We start from the raw sequence: 27,579 nt of genomic DNA on the forward strand, positions 1-27,579 counted from the left end.
TTAAATGAGATTTACTGCCTTTTTAAGATAGTGCGGGGTGGTAAACTACACTATGACTTAAATGGGATTTACTCCCAATGCAAGCGGGCGCCAGGGTAGCGACCCCATGTTTGCCTCCTCAGCAGTAACCCCCATTGAATCAAATGGGATTTCCTGCCCTGTTCAGCGGGCGCAGGGTTGCGACTGTATTATACACGGCTCCCCAGGAGCAAGCCCCATTGACTTCAATGGGATATACAATACTGCCAAAAGTCAGTAAGGGAGCGGGGTTGCAACCCTGTGCCCTTCTCCTCTCCTCAGAAGCGACTACTGTACTTCTTCTTCCCCTGTGGGCGGAGAAAAATGCCGCTCCAAAAAGGGGGCCGGGCTGAGAGGAATGGAGGACCGCCTTCTCCTCCTCCTCCATCATGGAGCCGAGGGACGTGGGCAGCTTCCCTTTGCCGCCGAGTCTCCGGGAGAAGTTAGTGGCTGCCGGCTTCCAGACAGCCCAAGAAGTGGTCGAGGTCGGGCCCTGTCAGCTCAGCAAAGGTACCGACGAAGAGGCGGCGGCGAAAACGCCCTCGCTGAGGAGAAAGACGTTTTCCCGCGCAAACGCTTCCCGCCAATTTTTTAATTTCCCCCTCAGCCAGCCTTGTCTCGGTTTAGGTGCCAGGCGCCCTCTCCTCACTAATGCTCCTCCAGGATTTACGTATAAGCTAAACAAACTTATGTATATAGCTTCGGGCCCCACTCTCTTGGGTCCCCCAAAAAAATTTAAAGGAAAAAAAAAGTGGATGTACATTTCCAAAATATAAGATAAAAAACCTGCCCCCCCATTTTATTCATGTTGGCACCCCTGTTCTGTGAAAAAACCCTATGATGGTGAGCAAGCAGACAGGAAGACAGCTTGCCCACCGTTACTTATTCTTCACAGAAATATTATTCTAGGGTGTTGGGTGAATTCTGCATTACTGCCAGTGTGCCTTGTAGGTGCCCTGTGTGAATTGGGGCCTACGATATAATAATAATAATAATAATAATAATAATAATACCTGCCCTTCACCATGAGGTTGCAGGGCAGGTCACAACAATGTAAAATACAGCGTTTTGTGTTGTGTAGGCTCCTATGATGTACATACAGTATTTTGCTATGTGCAAATGGCTTTAGATACCTATTAGGTCCATAAATTACGTACCATATAGCATATCTTCGAAACAAAAAACAGCAGCGATTTGTTGTTGACAAAGGACAGCTGGACATATAAAGGGCCCCATTACCTTCAGCAGCTTAGGGCCTCATCAAACCTAAATCCGGCCCTGTTCCTCCTCATAATAAAAAACGATAACATGATAATATATCCCAGCCTGAGTCATAGTTGAGAGTAGGCCTATTGGAACCAGTTGTTTGATGTCCGCCTTGAATCGTAATGGAGAGTAGACCTATTGAAATCAATTGCTTCCAATCCACCCACCTTAACGTCGCAACTGTAAGGAGTAGAGACATGGACCCCGATATTTGATATCCGCCTTTAGTTATAATTAATAGTAGACCCGTTGACGTCAATGGTTGGATATCCAGTGTTAGTAATTTTGAGTTAACACTCGTTAAAATCAAAGGACTTTGGGGTGATACTGTTGGATCTGCTCAGGAATGTGGATAGCAATCAATAGCTCCCATTGTTGATTAGTAGTAAAGGCTTCTCAAGTGTTAATTAAAAAGCTTTATGTGATATTAGTGATCTATTTAGTAGCACTCCACGTGTTTGTTAACAGCTTTGTGTGGTGTTGTATCCTTATTTAATGCTTTCCAAATCATAATTTAAAAAAAACCACTTTGTGTGGTTTCTATACATATTAATACAAACAATAACCACACAGAGCTTCAAAAATGAAGACTTGGAAAGCATTATTAAATATGGTAATAAAAGTATTCAGGGTTGTGTTTTTTAAAAAAAAGCTTTGTGGTATCCATCATTATCATTCCTTATATAATAGATATATCCTTATATAATAATGCTCTCAGAAGTCTTAATTTAAAAAAAATACACAAAGCTTTGTGTAGTGTCAGAAAGGGATCTGGTTTTGCCCTATTGAGGCTTTAAAAACTGATCTTTCCAACATGGAAAGATGGTAAGGACCTTGAAGGTTTTTTCTAAGCCTAATTATTGGTTGAGCCACTAACAAAAACTTTGATCGGTTCATTAAGGCTGTACAGGAATCCTAAACTCCTATTTTACAGTGGGAGTAATACATGACATTGAACTTGATGGTGAAGGGAGAGGAGAGAAGAGGGGGGAGGTAAAACTCCATCGTGTTTTAGCTAGCTCCAGCTAACAATTGTTTGTAGCTATGCAAGATAGCTCTGCAGGCCGGCAGTGGGTTTCCTGTCTGGCCTCCTACATAGCTGAAGTTGAAGAGGCTCAGCTCTGCAGGCCGGTAGTGGTTTTCCTGTCTGACTTCTCACCTCAGCTGTGCAAAGATGCAAACATTTATAACGCGAAGCAAATAATATCTGCAAAGATCTGCAAAGGGGGGGGGGGCTTAGCTAGCCTAATAAGGTAATAAAGTGTATCTCTGCCTGTTGATTGGGGAGCAACTGGGAGCCAAGCTTGCAGCTTCAGTATAAGAATGCTCGCAAGACAATAGGGGCGGCGGCCAGTCTTTGGAAGCTATTCCACTGGCTGTCTCTGCGCAGATTTTGCAATAAACCTTTTTCTCTGTGAAACCCACCCTGGTGTTTGCTTGACTCCTTCATGCTAACGGCAAGGGCACGAGGTGACTGGATCCGGACCCCTTAGGTTCAGATATCCTAACAATGGGACTTCTGAGCAGACCTGCAGCAGGATCATGTTAAAAGAGAGGATCCCACTGAAAACAAGCTGTTGGCTTGAAAGGAATCAGCTGGTGGTCTTTTTGTATATAGACAGAAATACTATTCAGGAACTCTGCATTTTGTGCATTGAACCAAAGTTGTGTAGTTGTGGTTATAGTGTTGGACTAATACCTAGGAGGCCTGGGTTCAAATCTCCATTGTTATTGTTATTATATTTGTTGGTCACTTTCTCTTGATCAGGGCAACCCAAACCAACAAATAAACTGGCGATAAAGCCCACCTATATACATTGAAACCAAGAGGAAAGAGAAATACATTTAAAACATCACACTCACTTCTTAAAGGCCGCAGATAGTTAAAGCCCTGGGTACAGAGAAATGTTTTTGCCTGGTGCCTAAAGATAAGTGGTGTAGGTGGCAGGCAAGCCTCCCTGGGGACAGCATTCCATAAACATTTTCTGTGAACCACCCTGAGACCTCCGGGTGTAGGGCAGTACTGTATATAAATTCAGTAAATAAATACCATATTTTTCGCTCTCTAAGACGCACCAGACCACAAGACACACCTAGTTTTTGGAGGAGGAAAACAAGAAAAAAAATATTCTGAATCTCAGAAGCCAGAACAGCAAGAGGGATCGCTGCGCAGTGAAAGCAGCAATCCCTCTTGCTGTTCTGGCTTCTGGGATAGCTGCGCAGCCTGCATTCGCTCCATAAGACACACACACATTTCCCCTTACTTTTTAGGAGGGAAAAAGTGAGTCTTATAGAGCAAAAAATATGGTAAATAAAACGGGGAGCTACCACAGAAAAGCTCTCTGGGTGACCTTGGGCCAATCTCAGCCTAACTTACCTCACACGGTTACTATGAAGGCAAAACAGAAAGGAGAGAGCTGTGTATAATACCTTGAAGTCCTTGAAGGAAAAGTGGAATATAAATGTAATAATACAAATGTATTCCTTGTGTAGGCAGTTTATCCTGTGAGTGTTGTAAGTAAATCCCATTTAACTCAGTGGGGCCTGCTTCTGAGGAGATATGATGAATAAGATTGCACTGTTAATTTGTCACTTGGTGTTCATAACCACTAGATGTCACTATTATATTGCGCTTCAGAAGTAGATACTCTGATTTCCAGTCCTCTTTACTAGTTATTTTTGTAATGCATTGCATTTATTTGGATAATGTGCAAATGCCTAAAATTACAGACTGAAAAAAGAAAATGTATATAATCAAAACACTTGCCAAAATGTATTACAAACGGGGATATTTGTATTTTGGTGAGTTCCCCACTCCCCTTAGTAAGTAATTTGTAACTTGTGCTTTTGCAATTGAACATAAAAGATGCATTAGAATATATATTAGATGCAGTCAGTCAAATGTAGTTAAACATCACCATTAAAGAATCACAATTACTCTTTTTTTTAAAAAAAGTAATAAACCTTCAGCAAAATATTATGTTTTCAGTCAGTCAAACCTTACAACATTAACTTCAGGGTATTTGCACATAGGAAAAGAAGGGAACCATTCTAATTCACTACTTTGATTTGCCCAGTAACTGTCAGTGGCAAAATTATGAACAGTATTAGTTAGCAGAAAGCATTAAAAATTGCCTTCTATTGTCTCAGACCATTGGTCCACATAACTCAATATTGTCTACACTGACTGGCAGCAGTCCTCCAAGGTTTCAGACAGGAGTCTTTTTCCAGCCCTAGTTAGAGATGCCGGAGGTTGAACCTGGGACTGTCATCATGTTCTCTACTGAGCTACGACCCTTCCCTTACTGTCCTTTGCTTTTCAGAAAATTAAAGTCTACTGTATTTTGTTTTTTCCCAGAAGTTGGGATTTCAAAACAGGAGGCCTTAGAAATTCTGCAAGTGATCAAACGGGAACGACATGGCGTTGAAGCAAACACTGTGGGGTTGGATCAGGCACCAGCCAAGAAGTACACAGCCCTTGAACTTCTGGAAGAGGAGCAAGCTCACGGTTTCATTATAACCTTTTGCTCTGAACTGGATGGTATCCTGGGAGGGGGCATTCAGCTGACAAAAATCACAGAGATCTGCGGAGTGCCAGGAGTCGGCAAAACACAACTATGGTAAGAACTGCTGCCAAAACTCACATTTAAAAGCCTTTTCTGCACTTCTCACGATTCACTGTAGTCTGGCGGGAGGGGTAGACTATGGTCATGGTAGCTCTTCATTTTAGCCCTGATGGGTCTTGCTCAGAAGAGTCCATAGCTCAGTGGAAGTGCATCTTCACCTGTTGCTCCCATTTGTTTCAGCGGAACTTGCTTCCAATTAGGTAAGCAAACACATTCAGTACTTAGTGCTTTATTTTCTCACGGTGGGTGTTTTCTAAACCTGCAGATTTTCATAGGCTGACACAGTGCCCCGTTGCCCATTCCACATTGCATAAATCTCTTTGTAGTGTCATTTCCTGTCTGGGTTCTCCCGCTCTCTCTGCCAGAAGAGGGGGGGTGGGGAGATTCCGCCAGTCATGAGCTGGGTGTGTGTGCTTTTAGTAACCCTTATTTACTGAGCTATAACTATCTTTCTCCCTGTGACCATTCCTTTATGTCCTCTTTCTCAGCATGCAACTAGTGGTGGACGTGCAGATTCCAGAATGCTTCGGAGGGCTTGATGGAGAAGCTGTTTTCATAGACACCGAAGGGAGCTTTATGGTAGACCGAGTCGCAGATATGGCAACCGCCTGTGTTGAGCACTGCCGGCTTATTGCTGAAACACATCCGGAAGAAGGTTTATTATCAAGCTATATGCTCACCTAAGGCTTGCGGGGAGTGTAACATCAGGTCTGGAGACCAAATGAAGCCCTCCAGGCATCTTTATCTGGTCCTCATAGCTTGTAGGCCACAGCCTACAAGTCATGAGCTGTTACAAGTTGCCTTGTAACAGCTTTTTTTTTTATTAGGAGGGGAACATTGCCTTGCCCTCTGCCTAGATGTCTTCCACCGCTACACTGAGAATGTCCTGTTCTGTTGACTTCCATAGCCAGGAATTAAGTCGCTCCACATGCCTTGCTCTACATACCTGTCTCTGTGTGTAAGGGACAGGCTGGGGAACGAATGTCATGGTTTTACAAATGTGTTCAACATAGATTCTTATTTCCTTCAGAGCATCAAACAGCACTGGAGACTTTCTCCCTTGAAAATATTCTTTCTCATATTTTTTACTTCCGTTGCCATGACTATGTGGAGCTGCTGGCACAGGTGCACCTCCTCCCAGACTTCCTTACTGGGCATCCAAAGGTAGGGAGATTCTGTAAGTAAGAACGAAAAAAATATAGTGTGTGTGAAGGGGAAGTTACTTGTTGGCTCTGATTCATTTGATCTGGGCTGCATTTGTAGTTTGACTGGATTGAGGTCAGATTGTGACCTTTTTGATTGCGCATTCATGATTTTTGGAGCTCATGATTTGGGGTAGGCATACATGATTCTACTTTCAGTGTTACTTGTGCCTGGAAAAGTTTTGGGACAGGCATACTCTTTGTTTCCTGCAACTTACTGCTGAAATTCTATAATGTGTCATAGTACAAATGTTCCAATTTGTCATACTTCTCTTGCACTATAGTACAAGGGTGCCCGTCCAGACAGCAGTAATGCAGTAACAATAGGAAAGCACCACAGAACATCTAATAAAGTGTGGACCACCCAGTATAGAATCACCACTAATGCATTGTCCCCCTTCTATTTCCTTGCCTACCACACCAAGTTTACTTAAAGCTCGCTCCTAACTGAGTTAGGCATGCTTAAACCCACTGACGTTAATGGGGTTAAACACAGAAAAAACACAAGGCAGATGCGGTGTTGCCTAATCTTTTCACGCTTGCACACTTCTCCCATTCTGTTGTGGGCTCACCTGATTTCTCTTCCCCCCTTACCTATGAATTCTTGCACACTAATCTTCCCTTCACTCTTTGGAACAAAGCATGTTTAGCCTCAACCTGTGTTTGCTTGAAGATTTTGTATTTGTTAGCCATATCATGAATCAGCATAGTTAAAAGGTGCGGGAATATAAATATTTTAAATAAAAATATCAAAAACATGTTGCCTAGACCAGAAGTTTCTGGACCACTTGACACCAGCTATTTCTATGCCTGCTACTTCTCTCCATTGCACCAGAGGCTTCGCATAACCATGGCCTCTCTATCATCATCATTACTACTACTGTAGCCAGTGTCATAGCTGTCAACGTTCCCCTTTTTTAAAGGGAAATTCCCTTATTCCGAATAGGATTCCTCACAAGAAAAGGGAAAAGTTGACAGCTATGGTCAGTGTGTGTTCTAAGTTAGATAAACTATGTATGTACATTGTGTGGTGGTGGTCTGTGTAGTTATTAAATATTTTCTTGGGTTAAAAGTCCATACACCGTCTCTATTTTCAGATCATAAAGTCTACAGATCAGTTATATTCGATGTGAGACTTTAATGTTGTATATAGTATAGGCTTGGTGGGGGGGAGAGAAGGGAGTGGTGGTCTGTGTAATTATGTGTGTGTTTGGGGTTTGTTGTTATTGCTATCCTCTCTGGAGAAGTGATAAGCTTGGAATATTCTCTTATCACTGGGCAGAACAGCAGCAGCTATTAAAGGACACAGTCCCGTCCTTGTGTCTATTGACTCTACACATCAGTGGAAAATAGCTTGGAGGTTGATATGTGTTAAACCTGCAGCACGTGGTGCTGTGGGGAACCATGAAGCAAGTTTCTGCATTCTGTTGGAAGCGTTGTTCGAACGTACCAAAAGTGTCAGAGAGTTAATAAAACAAGCAGCACCTGCTGCCAGCCACTGCCAGTTAGTGTGAAGCAGTAGTATTCAAAATTTGCAGATCCAGGTCCCACCTTAACTCAAGCATTTGGGGATCTATTTCTTAATCTACCATATAATTGCATGGTGCTGGTACTGCTGTTGTGACCCACCTTGGATCAGGCTGTGACCCAGTAGTGGGTCCCTACCCACTAGTTGAAGGTCAGTGGTGTAAACAACATTGAGCTAGACATGGTACAAAGCACTCTGGCTTTAGGGCTTTTTGCTACCCCAGGGAGGGTTGAAAACGATTTCTATGTCATAATTTGATTTTCCAATCTCCCTTTTATGTGGAGCAAGCACAGGCTGTTCCAGGTATGCTTGCCTTGGAAGTTGAATATTCCCAGGCAGCTGAGCTGGTAAATGCACAGCAGGGCTGGCTTACTTGTGGTGGGTGAAGAGTTTTTGCAGCACAAGTAGCAACAGCAAAGGAATGCTAATAAATCATAATTAAGCATGGTGATCACATTGAGCCCTGAGCAATTCTAGCTGACTTCCTTCAGAATTATGAATGAATCAGTTAGGCAAAAGCAAATATCCAGAAGGGAGGTAAGAGGCTCCACAGCATAGGATGTATTTTCATGTGTGTATTTGTTATTAGAGTGCCTGTAGGTTTATTGCACAAATGGGGGGTGGGAAGCTACATGTATATCGTCGTGGAAAACTTTTGTTCAAAAGAGAGGAGGTTTTTAGCCTGTACAATTTACAATTGCATAGAGAAGTTTGAAATATAAAGTCAGGTTCTGGTGAAGCCTTTAAAAGTCAGATGTTGTGGAACATAGGAAGCTGCCTTATACAGGCTCAGTTTATTTGCCCATCTAGTCTTGTATTACCTTTTTCTGCATACATGTCTTACGTTTAAACCACACACAAACACCCAAGAATCCTGAGAACTGTGGTTTGTTAAGGGTGCTGGGAGTTGTAGGAACATAAGAAGAGTCTGCTGGATCAGGTCAACAGCACATCCAGTTCAGCATCTAATTCTGATAGGGGCCATCCAAATACCTGTGGGGAACCCTCAAGCGTGACCTGAACACAAGACCCCTCCTACATGCCTAAAGTGTGCACCTATAAATACTTATTTTTTTCCTTGTTTATTAAAGGCCACTTCAATCTTTTATCTATCTTTTGTATTTATTTATTTTTAAATGTGCACAGGTGGCTCATATGCTTCCCTGACACTGAGTTCCGAGAAGAGCAACTTGCTGTGTTTTATATCGTGCTGTTAGGTACGATTGGTTGTGATTGATGGAGTTGCCTTCCCTTTCCGCCATGACATTGAGGATCTCTCACTGCGAACACGGCTCTTGAACGGCTTGGCCCAGCAGCTGATCAGTATTGCAAATGATCACACACTAGCTGTGAGTTGTTGTTGTTGTTTTATGAGGTGGGGGCAATCATAAATGTTGTTTTGCAACATACAGGTTACTAAGCACTGAACGAAATGTGGTTTAAACTGCTGCGCAAGAATTGGCTGCAGAGTAAAACTGAAGGGGCATGCTTCTTTTAAAATGGAGTGTTGGGATTCCTATAACACTAAATTCTAAACTGGGTACCAGAATCTATGCTTGAAGGAAGCAAAAATACCGTATTTTTCGCCCCATAGGGCGCACCGGCCCATAGGACGCACCTAGTTTTTTTTGGGGGGGGGGGAAATAAAGAAAAAAATTCCCCTGACCCCCAGAATAGGCTGCTATCCGCAAGCCGTGGGAGAGCTGTGCAACTTCGTGCAGCTCTCCCACGACTAGCGGAGAGCTGCGCGAAGCCGGAAGCCTGGGGCGTGCTGAGCTCAGCGCGCCCCAAGCTTCTGCGTGCGACTTCGCACAGCTCTCCCACGGCTAGCGGAGAGCTTCCTGAAGCCTGGAGAGCGAGAGGGGTCGGTGCGCACCAACCCCCCTCGCTCTCCAGGCTTCAGCGAAAGCCTGCATTCGCCCCATAGGACGCACACACATTTCCCCTTCATTTTTGGAGGGGAAAAAGTGCGTCCTATAGGGTGAAAAATACAGTAATTGGGGTAGTAATAATAAAAAACAAAAAAAAATGCCACCTGAAAAATACGATAATAAAATTCCATCAATCCTGGTTTAAACATATATCTTAATGTAGGCAATCTAAAGAGGAATCTAAATAAAATGGATGATTATAAGTCACGCGTTCAAGTGTACAAAAGACAATGAGATAGCCCAACCACTGGTGGATAAGTGGTCGGTGTCCATCCTTCCAATCCTTATCATTTTTTACCACCTTATTTAAAAAATAAGGGGGAGGGAATTCTTCCAACAATGACGGGTCTGTCTTAATACACCTTTGTAGTGTCTTACACATATCTGCTGTGCAGTTCTACAGAGTTTAATCATTGTTGGGTGTGGGTTTTGTGTAATGTCGTTTTTATTCATTCCTTTATTTCGTTTTCATCTGGTTTGTTGTTTGCTTCATGTGTTGGTTTAAAAAATTGTTTTATTATGATCATGGCATTTTATTGCTGCTGTATTACGCCATGTGTTCCATTTTGGATATAAATCTATCAAATAAATTTTATTGCTTTTCTACTCTGCTTTCTGTGAGTGGCTCACATTACGCTGAACAATAAAACAGCAAGAACTTAAATACAATCCCCAACATCAATAAAATGCCCCAAGACAAGAATCAAAGACACTGATTCTGCTGATTAAAATTCCATCTACTTTATTTGAAAGCACTCTGAAATAATATTGCCATTGATCTGCTTTCTGAAAGTTAGCAAGACAGATAACGGGGCAGACTGCCCTGGACAGGGACTTTTCACTGCTGAGTCACGGCGACTAGGAAAGCTCCAGTGATGTGAGATGGAAAGTTTTCCAGAATTGGAAGTTTTCCCGTGCTTTTATTTTTTCTGTTGAAATCTACCCATTTTAGAAGTTCATTAGTAATAATGATGTAAGTTATGCAAACTTGTCAGTTTCAAATTTTTTAGCTTTATTAATGATAAAAGTGAAATAACAAGCTAAATTAGATCGCTTTGTAGGGCAGGAATGGAGGAAACTCAGGTTCCGGGGCTGAATGTGACCCTCCAAACCCCTTTGCTTGGCTCTTGGGACTCTCCAGATCATACTTCCATGAGCAACTTCCATGGAGCAACCTCCATGAGTATTCTTCCTTGGTTGGAATGTGTGCTTGAACTCTGATAATGTGTCTTGCTTTTCTGGAAGAAGGATAGGGAGTTGTTTGAGATTGTGAAGAAACTAACCTACGTACAAAGGTAAACATGTTCATGAACTGCTCTGCCCACTAATGCCTCTGGCCCCACACCTGCCCTCCCACCCAGATGTTTCCCCAGAAGAGAAAAAACACACCATAAAGCTTCCCCCACCCCTGCTCTAGGGAAGAGAAACTTGAGGGTCAGCAACCTAAGGCCCATGGACCACAAGCGGCCCATGAGGGTCATTTAACTGGCCCATGGACCCCTGCTGCACGCTTAGTCGGCTCCCGTGCTCAGTGCTAAACCGGTCCTGAGCAGAGCAGGGACCGCCTTCCGCAATGCTCACTGGCTTCCTATTGATTGCAGGAAGCTCCTGCAGCCAGTGGGAAGCTGTGCATGCCTCCTCTGTGTTGGAAGGAGTGCCGGAAATAGCGCTTGCGTGCGCGCACACTCCAGCCCACCGCGGCATCTGCGGGACTGTGAACCGGCCCAAGCCACAAAAACTTTGCCGATGTGCTATTGGACTTCTCCTGCCTGCAGCCAGCAATTACCAGGGGTCGGGTGATGAGAGCTGTAGTCTAACAGCATTTGGAAGGCCGCAGGTTCCTCATCCCTGCTCTGGGAGCATGAGGATATTTTTCTATGCAAACCGGATATTTTCTGATTCAAACTACCCTCATTTGCGTAGGAATTCCCACCCACCCCCGAAATCCCATATCACTGAAAGGCTCTGGCTTGTGACAGCCTCCTGCTGTCCTTTCAAACACGGTAACAGCCAATTTCAAAGCTCAGGAGAAAATGTGTGGGTGGATCTTCTTTCTCCCCTCACAGCAAACGCCCACATATTTCAAAAGCGGGTTAAAGAGTTTCCTGCCTTCCACTGATAATTATGTTTAAAGAAAATTAACCCCTGGCCTTTGCAAAAAGACTTGCAGCTGGTCACTCAGAGAAAAGCCACTTTGCTTGCTTGCGGGGGGAGGAGATGTCTGTGGGAGAAAATCCTTAGCATCCTGCCTTGCTGATTTCCTTTGTTGTTGCAGCCTTTGACCTCCACTTAAAGGTGCTGCAGACAGGGCCAGCTTTGTGCCAGCTGAGGGCAGGCATGAGCTGTGTAGCCTATTTATAGGTGGGCTTTTTTTAAACCCTGCCATGTAGAAAGGGATTGTTCAGGAACGAAGCTTACGCAAGTTCTGGAATGGTGCTTGTCTGCCTCTCCTCTCTGTCTCCAGGTAACTCTTGCTCCTCCTCAAGCTGCAATTCTGTGAGCACGCTGGGATTTCTTTTTTATTGCTGCACTACTAAAAATAAACCCCACTACTCAGATAATGTCGGGAAGGAAGTATAACATAAAAAGAGCCCCACTGGATCAGACCAAAGGGATATATAGTGCAACATCCTGTTTTCATGAAGCTGCCTCTGGGAAGCCCAAAAGCAGGACCTGAGGGCAATAGCCCTTTCCAGCTCTTAGGCTGTGTATATATTACCAGTTTAAAATGTGACTAGACTGCTCTTTCTCAATTTGGATCAAAACTGGTTGCCGGCGGAGGAATGCTCAAAACACAGCATTCCATAAGAAACAACAAGATAGATTCAGATCGTGGCTGACAGTGTGCTCACCACTTCCCAAACCAGTGGCGAGATCACACTGGACACAGCAAACAGTATCTGCTTGGAAGCATGCTGCCTCTGATGTTGGAGGCAGTCTATATGTTGGAGGCAGTCTATTGCCATCATGACTAGTAACTCACTCCCACAAGTGATGGCCAGCAATTTGGATGGCTTTAAAAGATGCTTGGGCCCAATTCCTGGAGGATAAGGCTATCAATGGCTATGCTCTGCCTCCGTGGCTGGAGGCAGTAAATGCTTCTAGTTACTAGAAACCACAGGAGGGGAGACTGCTCTTGTGCTTGCTTCATGCTTATGCTTGGGTCACACATGAAGGTTTCCCATCTGGTTGGCCACTGTGAGAACAGGATGCTGGACTAGATGGGCCATTGGCCTCATCCAGCCGGTTTTCTTCTGTTCTTTGCATCCACTGATGGTCTTATCCTACATGCATCTGTCTAAGTTCATTTTTAAAAGGACATCTAAATTGGTGGTTACATCTTGTGATATCAAATTCTAGAGTTCAGCATTGTTAAGAGGCCCCTGTTCCTTGCACAGAGCTACATTTCCCAGAGTCCCTCTGGGAAATGTAGCTCTGTGGGGGGAATAGGGTTCTCCTAATAACTCTCATCACCCTTAACAAACTACAACTCCCAGAATTCTTTGGGGGAAGCCACAGCTATTTAAAGTGGTATTGTAGTTTTGAAATGTATAGTGTGAATCTGACCTTAGTGCAAATTTCTCCTAATATGCGCATCTTGTATGTGATTTTGCCTAATGTGTGAATATTTGCAAAGTCATTTTGCTGAACATACTGAATTTTGGATGTTATTTTCAATAATATGTGCATTTATATCTGCTTTGCTGCACACATTACTAGACTGGAGAACTATGGTGAAATATGGAGAAGGTAAATTTTGAAGGATGGCTTTGTTTCAGTTCTCATATTGATTTGGAAAGTGCAAATTAGGTATAATAAAAGCAGGCTGAATTGTATTTATCCCCCATCCCTAGTTGGAGTTCAGCCACAAGTCTCTTTCCCCTTAGTGTGTGTTAACCATATTTGATGGGTTTTTTCTCCCTCTTCACCTCCAACTGCTTTCCCCCCCAGGTTGTGTTGACCAATCAAATGACGACAAGACTTGAACATGGCCATTCCTCTTTGGTACCTGCCTTGGGTAAGTGTTTTATACTGCAAGTTGAAGGATGCTTTTTCTGCTTTATACAGGCCAGGTTTTTCTTTCAAGCACCATGAACAAAAGAACCGTGACAGCCAATCTTGTTTCCCCGGTGATTCTGTCTGAAGATAACTTTGCACAGAGAATGTCCTATACAAACCAGGAGCTCCATGGTTATAGCTCCTGATTCTCGGGGCCAAGTCCTGTGATTGCACCAGCTGGCACAAATATGTGCTGCTGTGATCCTGGAAACTGGTACCTTGAACTGCAGACTTCTCAGTTAATATTGGGCATTCTCAGAGCAAAGGTATCCCTGAGGGATACTGAGGGAGTATCCTAGCAAGAAAAAAACCTGACTGGCTTTGAGGCATCCTTCAGAAAACAAAAGAAGGTTGAAATTGAGGACACTTCAGCAAAGACCTCCCTGCCTGAGACCAGTGGATTATATCCTTTGCTTAGAAGCCATTTTACCATGTAAGAGGTATATAAATTAATAGATGATAATAAAATAATAATGATAATTGGGAACAATGGGGCACTGCTCCACCAGCCTTAATCCTGCCTTCAGCAAGTTTCCACCTGTCTGTCCTCTTACTTCCAACCAGCCCTGGCTGTCAGTTTTCCCCTCCTCCTCCTTAGTCTCTGTGTTGCTCTTGAAACTCAGCAGGGAGGAGGAGGAGGATGGGGATGAAAGTAGAATTAGTTGACTTTGCCTCTTATTGGCTCTGTCTCCACCTGTTGGGCTCCCTGCTTTCTGCCCCGCCAGTCTCAGTGGGTATCAGCGGCTACTGCCTGTTACCTTGGAGATGCATTCCCAGCCAGGATACACAATACTCAATGGATAATAAGTTTGGCCTGGTATAAAGTAGCTTGCTCTCTTCTTATGCACAGTTTCAGGAAAGCTTGCTGTGTTCATGTTGGTATGAAACCAGCTCATATCAACATGAACAACATAGCTCTCGAGCATCTCTGAATAAACTCACTGAACTGAAATAAAGACTTTTTGAAGGCCCTCAAGGAGCAGGCTTTTGTTTTGATTTTTAATTGACACTGTTTTTAGAGATGATCGGTAACATTTTTAATTAGGCTCTCCTCTGGCTTATTCTTTTCTTTTTTAATTAAATAATGTTCAGCATCAAGATGTGCTTGTAAGGATATGAACCTGGGCAATTCAGATTAGAGGTAGGCACAGGAAATTGGAGTGTGTTCTTTCATTGTGTCTCGTCCCTTTGTAATACATTCTGTACAACTGTCTAGAATGTAGAAGTCCCAAATTTTGGAGAGCGAAGCAAATGTCACTCATTTGTGTATTTATAGTCACAAAGTATGAGACACTGTTTAAAAAGATAGTTGTTAGCTGAGCACAGGTTTCTACCAAAAGATAGAAAATAGAGAAATGAAAGTATTTTATTCCACAAGCCCATAAACAAAGATGCAAAATCAGAGATGGATAAATGCGCTTCTCTCCCTACAGCACTATATATTCCCAAGACATTTCGAAGAGTAGGCTTCTTTACTTGAGGTTGTGTTAAATTCCTTTCCTTAAAATCATGTCCTCGATTTCAGGTTTTAGGAGATAATTAGTGGAATCTTTGGTCTTCAGCCTCAAAAAACTCTTGTGTTGAGATTTGGGCACTAACGTATTTTTCGCTCTATAAGACGCACCAGACCATAAGTCGCACCTAGTTTTTGGAGGAGGAAAACAAACAAACAAATTTCCTGAATCCCAGAAGCCAGAACAGCAAGAGGGATTGCAGCGAAAGCAGCGATCCCTCTTGCTGTTCTGGCTTCTGGGATAGCTGTGCAGCCTGCATTCGCTCCATAAGACGCACACACATTTCCCCTTACTTTTTAGGAGGGAAAAAGTGAGTCTTATAGAGCAAAAAATACGGTATGTACATTCTTAAGTTTAATAAGTCGATCGCCTGCTGTTAGATTAGTTATATTAGCTAGAATTCTTTACTTGGTTGACTGTTCTGTGAGAAAACATAGCTGCTTCTACGCTGCTACTGTTTCCTGTCAGGATTCCGCTGCATATTGGTAAATTCTCTTTTCCTGAAAATACCTGACTTCTTGCAATAAGGAAAGTGATAGGGAAGCTTGCTTTGACGCAACGTCATCTAACCTCCCCACAAAGAAATTGTGGAGTAAATGCTCATTAGGTAGCAAGCACCGTCTAATTTCCCTGCAAGCAAATCTGGATAAATGCTCAATAAAGCACCCTTCCCCACCCCCAGTCCATTTCCCACCACCACCACATAATTATTGTGGGCCTTGGAAGTGCACATTCCAAAGTCTATGATGCACGGGCATGGCTGCCGCCAGGAAAACGTTTGGTATTAACTGTGGCAGCCGTCACCAACTTCATCAGATGCCAGGTCTCCCTGGTGATTTTAACAAAGGCATCTTGCTCTGCTTAGAACTGGTCCAAATCCATTTTCCAAATGGGTATAAAATCCTGACTTAAAAGCCAGGTGCTTTGCAGCTTTATAGTGAACACTGAATACCAGACTACTTATTCTTTTAAAAAAATAGTCAATTCTTCTTCTTGCAATTGAAAGCAAAGCATTCCTTCAGTGTCTTTGAATCACGTAATGATTCCCTTGATTATTGGGGTTGGGGAGGGGGCGTTGAGAGACATACAAAGGCAAGAGCATCCCTTAATGTGTGTGTTCAGCACTTCAACAGCTTGGCAGAGATTTAAGATAAATTGAACAAAATAAAAAAGCATGCCCTTGGAGGATGTCGGGTCTGAAATGTGCATGCAGATAAAGACCTTGCTTTCAAACACTGACCTTTTGTCTTCAGTGTGCTTGCCTTCCCCCTGCTGTATACATGATTTTTGGCAGACAATCAGACTACAAAGCAAATTAAAGCTAATAGATTTAAGGGTCGGCAGCTGGCGGTCCATGGGCTGACTCCAGCTCCCTGAGGGGTGCTATCTGGTCCCTTAGCTGCCAATCCTCTCTTTCCCATCATGTTCTTGGAACAGCCTTAGGGAAGGAAAATGGTGACTTGGGCAAGCAAATGAAGGGTTTTCCTCTTCAACTGCTGTGTTCCTTGCTGTGTCTTTCTCTCTTGCCCTTCTGGGAAATCAGAAAAGGAAGCAGACTGAGACCAGGGAGGGAGGGAAGCAATCCTAGGCTTGATCTGCACCACACAGAGGACCTACGAATGTCTTGGGGGCATTTTATCGGGTTTTCGTAGACAAGCTTGCATGGCTTTAAAAGAAGTTTAGGCAAATTCATGGAGGGTAAGGCTATCAGTGATTACTAACCTCGATGGCTATGTTCTACCTCCACTGTCGGAGGCAGTATGCTCCTGAATACCAGTTGCTGGAAATCGCAGAAAGGGAGACTGCTGTTTTGCTCAAGTCCTGCTTGTGAGATCTGCAATAGGGCAGGCTTTTCTGATGTTTCTTAAACTTGTCCTGGGTTGCATCTCTAAAGTCGTATCTCCTGTGAGCTTCAGTTTTCCCTTTGTAAAATGGGAACAATATTATTATCCCCATCTCTGTGGCACTGTAGTTATTAATGAACAGTTCTGTTGTTTTTAGATGCAACATGCTGGGTTAGAGAAAGGAAGATTATAATTTGAAATAACCCTGTTTTTGCTTCCTCCCATGTCTTATGTGTTTTCCCTTTTCTCCTTTCTGGTGGTAGTGGTAGCAGCAGCAGCAAACCCATTGATAAGAACCAACTTGGTTTTTGTTCCCACCCCAAGTAGCAGGTCTTTTCGTCCATGCTATCACTTGCTTGTTAGGCTTGTGTCCCTTGCTCAGTGCGATTTCATAAATTTATGGGCCTTCAGAAAGCAAAACATTTAGAAAACTGAACACGCAAAAGAAAAGAAAAGAACGATGGAATTCACTCTCATGAGACTGAGCAATGGCCACCAGCTTGGGTGGCTTTAAAAAAAAAGTCTAGGCAAAATCATGGAGGATAAAGCTATCAGTGGCTACTACCGTAGTTTTGAAGTTCTACCTCCTATCAGAGGTGGTATGCCTCTGAATACCAGTTGCTGGGAATTGAAAGGAGGCTTCCCATTGGTAGATCTGGTTGGCCAATGTGAGAATAGGGTGATGGATCAGCTGGGCCTATGGCCTGATTCAATAGGGCTCTTTAGATGTTTTTACGTTCTGCAATAGATTCTGAAATGGTTTCCTCTGCAAAAGTTGTTCAAAATCCGCAAATCTTAGTTTTTCTTAGCATTTTTAAATAGAGCTTCTTAATTATTGGGGGGGGGGGATCTCCTAGGCATTGCGAGGATTAGGTTAGGCTGAGAAGCCTTTCACACACTGGGCTCCAAAATGGATGATCCTAGATGGTTTTTACTTGGCATACTTAATAATGAGGTCAAATATTGTTATCTCTCTCCAGTTTAATTTTAGTAGCGCTTTTTGCCATGGAGCGTAAAACCATCCACCCCCCCCCCAAGCAAAGAAATATGGTTTGAAATGGAAATGGCACTCATTTGTATAATTCATACTCTAATCTCGACTTCCAAACGTTAAATCTCACGCTGGCGTAGTGATGAAGGTTGCCAAGATGCCTCTGGGGTCTAGACATTTAATTTTGATAATTCTTCCCGCTGGAATGATACGCTTCTCCCTCTGTATGTGGTAATGAAGATGTTCCACTAGATCCACCCGCCCTGGAGGCTGACAGATGCACCAGCTTGGTGATTCTGGAGACAAATTGGGGTGGACGGGGGGGACGACTGCTCATAGTATTTTCCTTTAAATGACCTGCTTTAAAATCCAATCCATCTCCTGACTTATGGGCGCACTGTCTAGAATGGGTTGAGGGAGACGGGCTCAATAAATCTGTCTGGAAATCAAATGACATGGTCAGAAATGAGCTCAAATAATGAGATTGCTTTCTGTCAGAAGCCACATCAGTTTCTCAGGTTTTAAAGAGCCTGAAGTTCCTCTGCAGCTGATTTCTTGCATGTCATTATCTACTTTCTGGTGCTCTTTGCACAGTTTTTCTGCATTAGCTGTTCCTTTGTTTTTGCAGGATTATTCTTGGTCATGGTTTTTTCTTTTCTTTTTTGAATAATGCTCAAAAATTAAGCTCGTTCAGAGGGATGTGCAAAAAGCAAGTGGGAGCGTGGACATAATTTGTTGTTATGCACAATCTGCTTTCCCAACCAGTAAGACATTCCTGGGGCGCAGCACTTAACCCAGTTTGATGGCTCCCATAGGCACACTTGCACCACACCAAGTTTCCCACTGCCTCATGCCTCTCACTCTCCTTCCTGGTAAGAGGCAGCAACACACCTGCCAGGAAGCTAGCATTGTGACTCCACTCCATCTGGCAAGCTAGTCTCCATCCAGGCAGGCAAGAGGCATTATTGCGTTCAAAGAAACATTCCCGCCAGACAAATAGCATTTGAGGAAGGTGCAAAGCAGGGCCATTAGGAGTGTGACCAGGCATAGGAGCTAACTCCAGGGGGGTGGGGGTGATTGGGTACCCACAATGAGATCATTGTGGGGGCTGGGCACCCACAAAGCCAATGAGAAGAGTCGGCAGGTGGCGGCAGCGTTGCCTCCAAGAGAGAAGCAGTTCTGTTCCGCCCTCTGCAGCCAGCCAGCAAGGCACACTTTTCCGGGAGGTGGGAGGTGGGCCTCAGAGGCAGAGTCCCTTTGCCTCTGAGTCTGAGCCCCTCCCTATGGAAAAGGGTGGCCTGCTGTCTGTGGAGAGGAGGAGGAAGAGGAAGAGGATCCACCGACTGCCGCAACTTCTGCCTTGTGGTGGCGGGCACTCACAGTCCTGAGGGTGGGATGGCACCCCTGTGACCAGGGGAGGTTTTCAGTAGGCAGATAGAGAAGCCTGGAGGTCCACGTTTCTCTCCTAAACCTGAGTCTCCCCCACCTGTGCAGGAAGGCATCACAATATTTATCTGTCTCTCTCACACTCTAGGAGAAAGCTGGGGGCATGTAGCTACCGTCCGCTTAATCCTGCATTGGGACAACAAACACAGGTGAGAAACCAAAAACACGTGAACTGATCCAGTGGGTGTCTTACTCTTCTGAAGTTAATCTGAGCCCAGCAATGAACTCCCAGGCTGCATGTGATTCAGCACATACTGGGGTAAACTGACCATAAAAATGCATATATTGTTGAAAAGAATATACAAAAATGCATTCTTTTAGGGGAAAATTCTTTGCAAAAACATGTGCGGCAGGAGAGAGAGCATATAAAAGTGTATATTAGAAGAGATTTGTGTTAAAATACAGAATGAGAACTTTAAAAAAATGTGAAATGACTGTGAGAAATAAACTTGTGATTGGAAAAATGAGAAACTTGAGAGGAACCTCATATTCACCTGTCCCTAGTGCATAGCCCACCTGTCTCTACAGCCCAACTTGGTATAATCAGATGTAAAACCTCCCTATTTCATAAATAAAATTGTTTAGCAACCCTTCTAGTAATTCAACTTGTAAAGGCAGGAAGAGTGAGAGGCACTGTATTTAGCAATGCAGAGATCAGATGGAAGAGAAGATCTCTCTCGTAAAGGCTGTTAACAATGTAAGACTTGCCTCTATAAATGGTGCAAACGCTTCTCAAGCTCACACTCTACGTACATTCTTGCTGCATAGCTTGTCAGACATCTGGAGTATTAAGGCAGCCTTGTCCACTGCGCCTGTTTAGCATAAACCTCATACCTTCCTCTCCTCTCTTCCCCCTCCAGTGCTGGAAATGTGTCAGTACTTAATTATGAGCGGGGGGCCTCTGTTTCCGTGAGAACAGGCCCCCCTGTTGAGTCAGAGGCACCCAGCAGAACTCCAACCAAGAGCCTCTTAAAAACATGGCTTAGGGTGTCTCAAGATTAAGGCTATTCTGTAAAGTACAACCCACCAATTTAAATGTTCTAAGGAATTCCCTCTGCAGCTAATGTGAAGTGGTAATCTTCCTCGGGCGGTAATTACTTGCTTTCTAATAGAATGGCACTGAGGGGAAGGAGAAGCAGCCGAAGCCCTAAAAATAATTAACAGCAACCTTGGCAGGTTATCTCAGAGCAAGGCAGAATATTTTCCCGGGGAGTGATGAGGACAAAGGCTTCACTTTCTCCCCACTTTGGGTTTCAGCAGGAAGTTCCTGACACACACACACCCCAAGACTCTGAGGTGAAACAAATGAATGCCATTCTGCTTAATTTAAAATAGTTTATATCCCTCCTTTTCATTTTGAAAAGTGCCCAACATGGCTAACAGACTCTAAATCGCAACCGGCAAGTGCAGTGCCGATTAAGGACGCAGGAACACAAAGGGGGAAACGGCTTGCTACAGCCTTTTCCCCCTTCCCTTCTTCAAGCATCTCTTCTATGTGTTGTCAGCCTTGTGGGGCCCACCTGTCGCAGGCTGCAAAATGCTTGCTGCTCATGTCATAGGTGTATTGTTTCTGGTGGTCCCCACTGTTTTGAGACCACCCATTTATTTCAGTAGTTACCAGCAATGGTGTCCACAGACACCTCTTAGGGTGCCTGCAAAAGGTTCCAATAAATGTCCACTAAAAATCCACAGTGCATGAGAACGTTTGATCTTCCTTCTCAGTACCTGGTTGCACTGATTCAGTTTCTCCTACATGGAACACGCACCCTTACACCTTCCCAGTTTTTGTAGGATGCCAGAATTTGACACCTTTCCTCTCATTTTCTGCTGAGGAGCGGTGCAAAGAGCTTCTCTCTGTGAGCAAGTACAGCAGTCACTGGTGCAGATGCCTTTCTGCCATTGATTGCATACGGTGAAGGCCCACATCATTCTGTGCTCCAGACTCTCTTCTTTTTTCAATATGGCAGCCATTTTTTGTTGTGCCATGCCCCCACAGCAGCCATTTTGTGACTGGTACCCACTGGCTCAAAAAGCTTTGGGATCCCTGATCTGTATAGGTGTCATTTTTCATATTTTGGAAAATGTTCTGTACAGAGGGCCTACTAAAATGAATGGGACCTCACAAACCGCCCGTGGTTGATTGGCAGGATGTAAAAGGAAACAATAAAACGTGTGGGACATCATATTATTTTTGCACAGCTCCTGATCATTGCATCAGAATTTCTGCAGAAGAACTTCCTGGGTGAATTGTGCCCTTTGGCTGATTGGCGAAGAAGCTTACCAGTGAAGTTGCACTTGCTGTACTAGTCTTACTCAACCTGGTGTCTTCCCAAATGTTGTTAGACAGCAATCTCTAGCAGCCAGCATAGCCCAGTAGGCAGAGATTGATGTCATCAGGAGGGGCCTGACTGGTGCAGGGAGGGTGCTCTACACTGGTCTGCCATGGTGTTATGCGCACATGCTGTCAAATATTTGTAAATGTAACATGAGCTAAACAAGGGAGCACTGAAATCACAATGATTTCCATCCTATACAGATTGGCAACGCTGTACAAGTCGCCAAGTCAGAAGGAATCAACGGTGCTATTTTGTGTAACGGTAAGTACATTGCGGATGGCGGGAGCAGGGCCAGGATTAGGAGCTGAAAAGTGAGGGCAGGGTATCTATACTTAAAGTTGTGCTTTTGGAGCAGCTGCAAGTCTTCCAAGGTGAGCCAATAGCAGAAATGTTCATAGTGGCTCAATTCAAGTAGGGACGTCTGTTTTTTTTGAGACCCCCACCCCCTTCAGAATTTACCACAGTTTTTGTGTTTCTTTGTGGTCAGGAACAGAAGCCAGCCAAGCAAAGACGATTGGTATTAATTCACGTTGTTGCTTTTGAAGTTTGCAAAGGATACGTAATGAATTACCTTTTTAAACAAGGTTTTCAAGTTTCCTTTATGACAAAATGAATCTAAGTTACGTGAATTGTTATGCATGTTAGGCAGTCTCTATTAAATGATGGACAGCGGAATGAAAAGCGTTGTATTTGGTGGAAACTGAACTGCAGTGAAAAAGAAGCTGCGCTGATTTTGATGAATATAGGTTGGAGAAGAGATTGCTGCCTTCCTGCATCCCTAGGCCTTAGAAATAATCCTTCAGCAAATATTGTGATAGCCGCGCTTTCTTTTCGTAATGGGCAGCTTTTGCAGAAGACAGAGCCAAGCAAGCAGAACCAATTTTAAACTCTTCTCTTCAAATGTCAAGAGCATAGCTTACCACATTGTAAGTGTTCGCTTGCCATGTGTGCTCCTGGTAACATGTTGCCATAGCATTTCTTACGTTTTTGTTTTTTTAGGGCGAAAACGCTGCCTTTTGAGTACTGAGGCTTTGGGGGGATAAAAATGCGACCTTTCAATTCTTGGAGTAAGACTGCTTTGCAGATGTGCCGTTACCAGCCTCTCTAAAGCTTTATGTGGTTTGCTTGCTTCACAGCACTCCAGCCATCAACAAAATACAGTAGGGTGAGAAAGTTTGCTGGATGCTGGACTAGATGGGCCATTGGCCTGATTTAGCAGGCTCTTCTCAAAGCAGTTTACTTAAAAGCATGTAAAGTATCTATGAAAAATACAGCTGAAATAATGTAGTTTTAAAAACCAAATGTGCACAGTAAAATGATTAAAAATGCAGATTAAAAACACGAACATTTATTTCTTTTCTCCACCCACTTTTTTAACGGGGTGTGTGTGTGTGTTGCTCCTTAGCCAGCTTGATCAGTGCAGCAGAGTGTATGATTCAGAGAGCGCATCTGTAGAAATCTGTGTTCTTAATTAACCACACAGTTCTGAGCAGAGCCATGAAATTTACAAACTCTTTGGTCTTTTACTGGAAGCTGCCTCCCATTTGTTTCTTGGCAAGACAGTTGGTCGCCTCTTTCATTTCAGGGTAATGTTGTTGTCCTCATGGTTATACAGAGCAAGGCACAGAGTAAAGGCAATGTCACAGCATTTTGTGGAACAATGTTGTTGCTAAATATGATATGTTTCAAGCTTCACTTCAGAGTTGTGCTGGACACCAAGAAATGGTAATGGAAAATTTTCCATTTGCTTGTGAGAAGCTTAAAAGCATTATTATTTATTGATCCTGCCCTTCCTCCCAAGGAACCCTTCCCCACCCGACATAGTAAATGCTGGTAAAATAAAAGATACCACCTTGATTTACAACCTCGCGTATTTAATGACACACAGGCTGTGTATACACCACACATGATCCCAACCCCCTAGACTCCTGAGATCAGTAGTTTATTCCTCATAGAGCTATAATGTCCAGTGCCCTTAACAACTTACAGTTCCCAGGATTCTTTGGAGGAACTAATGTGCTTTAAAATTATGTACAAAGTTACAGTTTCTTCAGTTGTTATACACAAGGTCACAGTATTTAGCTTAGCGTACCTACCTGACTCTAGAATAATGGAGCATTATTATTTCATGCTGAACATTTTTTAAAACCTTCGGAGTGCTAAATTCTGCACTAGGGATTCCTGAATAAGATGGTTTAAACTGGCAGATGTTTTTTCCATTTTCTAAAAAACTGTGCAGTGAGAACAGGTCCCATCTGTAGATGGCCAGAGAATGCTTACATCTTCAAAACTGAAGGCTTGTTGCTGATCAAGAGTTTTTTGTTTTTTAAATAAGTTGTCTCTTGCTCATTCACCCACCCTCCAGTCTGTAGAATTTGGGTGGTTTCTAAATTTGTACCGTGCGAGACTTTGCCAAATGCTGTAAGAACGGTTGTGAAAAGCTGTCCATGTACTTATTCAGGCAAATGTATGCTATAAAGGCTGCTTAAAAGTTACTTACCAGTAAGAGGTCAAGCTTTCTTAGAGAAATTTCAGATCAAAGATCGCACAACGTCTAGGAAGTAGCTGGAGTTAATTTAATAGGTGACATTCATTTTGGCAAAGGCATAACTAAGCTAAGGATGATGCAATCAACAGAAGTATAGTGTCCAGAAGAAGGGAATTAATAGTACCACTCTATTCTAATTTGATCAGACCCCACCTGGAGTTCTGTGTCCACTTCTGGGCACCACAGTTTAAGAAAGATATTGATAAGCTGGAATGTGTAGAGGTGGGTGACCAGGATGACAAAGAGTCTGAAAACCATTCCGTATGAGGAACGGTTGAGGGAGTTGGGTATATTTAGTCTGGAGTCCTTTTTTCATTGTTGTATGTAAAATGTTTTGCAACAAAAGTCATTATATTAAAAAAAAAGGCATTTCAAGTGCCACTGTTACTCCGATTATGCATAATTTTTAGCTCATCTGCTTATATAACAGCTGGAATACTTTTGCTTGAACAAACTTGGTTTCAGGAGCAAGTTGAGGGAGGATATGACATTTGCAAGTGGGTGGCTGGTGGCCATGGTGATTGATGGGGCAAAAGGCTGGGATCCCAACAGGAGGAGCCAGAGCCAATGGCAGGCAGAGCTAGATGATTCTAGTTTTGTCCCTGTCCTCCTCCCTGCTGAGTTCTACAAGGCAAAACACTGAGGCTAAAGAGGAGGAAGATGGCAGGCAATAATAATAATAATACCCCACCCATCTGGCTGGGTTGCCCCCATGGGCTAGTTAGCTGGTGAGGGCAGACTGAGCTTGGTGAGACAGTGCCTCAATTGCCCTAATGAACCAGACTCCACTGACATTTGCAGTGAAAGGGGTGTCATGGCAGTAGTGAAACATTAAACCTTTTGATTATGCACTTCATAGACTCAAACACTTAATGACAAAACAGCAGGGGCATCTTGTCTAGATTTTGCCCTTCTGGCATGTCTCTTAAAACGAATGACCCGATTTGCCACACACGGCAAGACAGTTTGTAATGCAGCATGCTGAAAGTTCCCAGAGATCAGCAAGAAAGAAACACTTGCTGTTTTCATTACGGATCAAGTTGGTCCTGCTCGTAGGACCTCCTGGCATTTTGTAAAAGTCACACCACATAGTAATTCCACCTGATGTTTCACACTCGGCCAGCTTGAAATGTCATCTTTTCTGAAACAACTTTACTGCTTCCTTGAGCAAGTGGTAGCCACCTGAAGTGTGCTTCACCTTTCTCAGAACAGGCCTGACAACAGAATGGGTGTGTGTGTATACACACACCTTAAGGGCTGTCGTCTGCTTGCTCCAGATGCCACCTAGAGCCCCCCCAACACCTTTTCTGTATATAGGAAGAAAGGTGGCACATTCAGACCATACATTTGAAGTTCATGGCTTCCCCAAAGGATCCTGGGAAATGCAGTTCATGAAGGGTGCTAGGAGTTGTGGCTTTGGGAGGGATAAAGTACAATTCCCAGGGTTCTTTGGAGGAAGCTGTGACTGTGAAAGTGGTACAGATGTGAATGTATTGTATGGAATGCGGGGATTCAGCTAATGAGTCCCATCAACAGAAGCCTTGCGCAAAGGCTTCTGCTTATGCCATGTTGAATTCTTCCCATTGTCTTGCCTCTCCCTTATGACATTTTAGCAGATGGCAAAGACCTTTTCATTTTATTTTAGAAAGGCCCCTGGCCTTTAATTATTAGTGATTATAGTTGATTGTTACAGTTTTACTCTGGCGATATAATGTGCTAATTGCAGTTACTGTTTTGTCTCCTGCTGTGGCTTTTATAGGTTTCGTTTCTTCGCATCATTTTCTTCCATTTGGGCTTTGCAATTTCATTTTTATTTTTAGTAGGGATGTCATTGGTTGGCTTAAGACTAATTTGGGGAAAGATGGGATATAAATGTTTTACATAAATAAGGTAGACAGAGTGAAAAACCTAGAGGCAAGGATAAAGTATAAGAACATGTACGTAGTTATTTAAATTGGCCTAGTTAAAACCTGGGCAGAAGTAACCAAGGGGATGGCCTCCAGACAGTATTGGACTGCAACTCCTATCATCCCAAAACAGTCTGGTCAGTCATCAGTGATGACTGGGGTGGTACTGTGTTGGCTACCCCTGCAGTAGATCATTTAGGGCTTGGGAATGCTGTGAACACCATGAAAAAGTTAAGTTTTGAAGGGAGATGGGAATGAAGGGAGGGAGGTGAGTGTCATTGTCAAGTATTGGGGGTAGCAGTTCTAAACGTAAGGAGCAACAAGTAAGAAAGGACCATTCTTGGGTGGGTGGGGGTCATTTCAGGGAACAGCATGGCTGAAGATGGTGGTACAGAAGGAGCAGCAGTCTGCAGACATTCTTGGAGTACACAGATTATTTAGATTCATTCCAACCTAGGTTCAGTCTTGGCCACGGAATTGAGTCGGCCTTGGTCACCCTGCAGAGTGGGACAGTAGGAGTGCGACCTTGCTCCTGCTCCTTGATCTCTTGTCAGCACTTGATGCCATTGACCATGGTTTCTTCCTGGACCGGCTCCAGGGATTGGGAATTGGAGGCACTGTGTTATAGTGGTTCCAATCCTACCTTCAAGACAGAGTCCACAGAATATCATTGAGAGAGCGCCTTTAGGCCCCCTGGCAGCTATGCTATTGGGTGACACGGAGGACGATCTTATCTCTGGTGCTATTTAATAATCCACATGATAAAGCCATTGGGAGCAGTCATGAGTTTTGAGGCAAAGCTGCCATCGGTATGACACTCGGTTCTGTTTCTCCATAACATCTGAATTGGGAAATGTCGTGAAGTCCCTGGGCCATTGCCTGGATGCACAGGTGAAATGGATGAGGAAAAGGGCTGAGCCCCGTTACCAAACTACTCCTGATCTATGGGAATGCTGCTGAATCCCTAAAATTTTAGTTTATTTGCAGCTTTCCAACTGTCCTATTACTTTATTCTTTGTCTTCTCTACAGACTCATGGATTCAGAGACGTTCAGCTTCCATCTCCAAACCGTACACCGGCAGAAAGTGAAGCAAACCCTCGTAAAAGACCACGGACAGAACAGATGGAAGAAAATTAACCCGGAGTAGTAGCAGCTCAGTTTGAAAATGGTTTGCATTGAAGGAGAACATCAGAGTGTTCAAGAGACTATTTCATTTGGGGGTGGGGTAGGGAATTTGTTTATTGCTAATCCATACCATGGTGTGATTTTTATCTCCCCTCCATGTCTCCCATCACTCACCCCTGGACCCCACTCTTTTTCTTTCTAAATAAAGCTTGAAAATGTATATATTTAAAACAACTA

The 27,579-nt window shown here is 43.6% G+C and overlaps 1 protein-coding gene across 2 annotated transcripts; it reads left to right on the plus strand.

Annotated features, from left to right (window-relative positions):
- Nucleotides 1–10: 10 nt before the first annotated feature.
- On the plus strand, nucleotides 11–27,579 carry RAD51C (RAD51 paralog C). Of its 2 annotated transcripts, none has more exons than XM_080983165.1 (9): nucleotides 11–528; nucleotides 4,643–4,904; nucleotides 5,399–5,565; nucleotides 5,941–6,074; nucleotides 8,858–8,989; nucleotides 13,523–13,589; nucleotides 19,514–19,574; nucleotides 21,962–22,022; nucleotides 27,247–27,579. In XM_080983165.1, exons 1-9 carry the CDS (start codon nucleotides 408–410, stop codon nucleotides 27,352–27,354), a joined length of 1,113 nt encoding a protein of 370 aa, XP_080839291.1. In that variant the 5' UTR covers nucleotides 11–407; the 3' UTR covers nucleotides 27,355–27,579. The 2 variants fall into 2 exon arrangements, with proteins under 2 accessions (XP_080839291.1, XP_080839292.1); XM_080983166.1 differs by lacking the exon at nucleotides 11–528 and adding an exon at nucleotides 3,518–4,086.

The sequence above is a fragment of the Podarcis pityusensis genome, assembly GCF_964106645.2.
Source record: "Podarcis pityusensis genome assembly, chromosome: 15".
In the NCBI taxonomy this organism is placed as follows: domain Eukaryota; kingdom Metazoa; phylum Chordata; class Lepidosauria; order Squamata; family Lacertidae; genus Podarcis; species Podarcis pityusensis.

Excerpts from the sequence above, each read along its gene's own strand:
- RAD51C (XM_080983165.1), top strand. The coding sequence starts at position 408 with ATGGAGCCGAGGGACGTGGGCAGCTTCCCTTTGCCGCCGAGTCTCCGG. Across the intron at positions 529-4,642 it reads GCCCTGTCAGCTCAGCAAAG|AAGTTGGGATTTCAAAACAG; the intron begins GTACCGACGAAG and ends GTTTTTTCCCAG. Across the intron at positions 8,990-13,522 it reads CAAATGATCACACACTAGCT|GTTGTGTTGACCAATCAAAT; the intron begins GTGAGTTGTTGT and ends TTTCCCCCCCAG.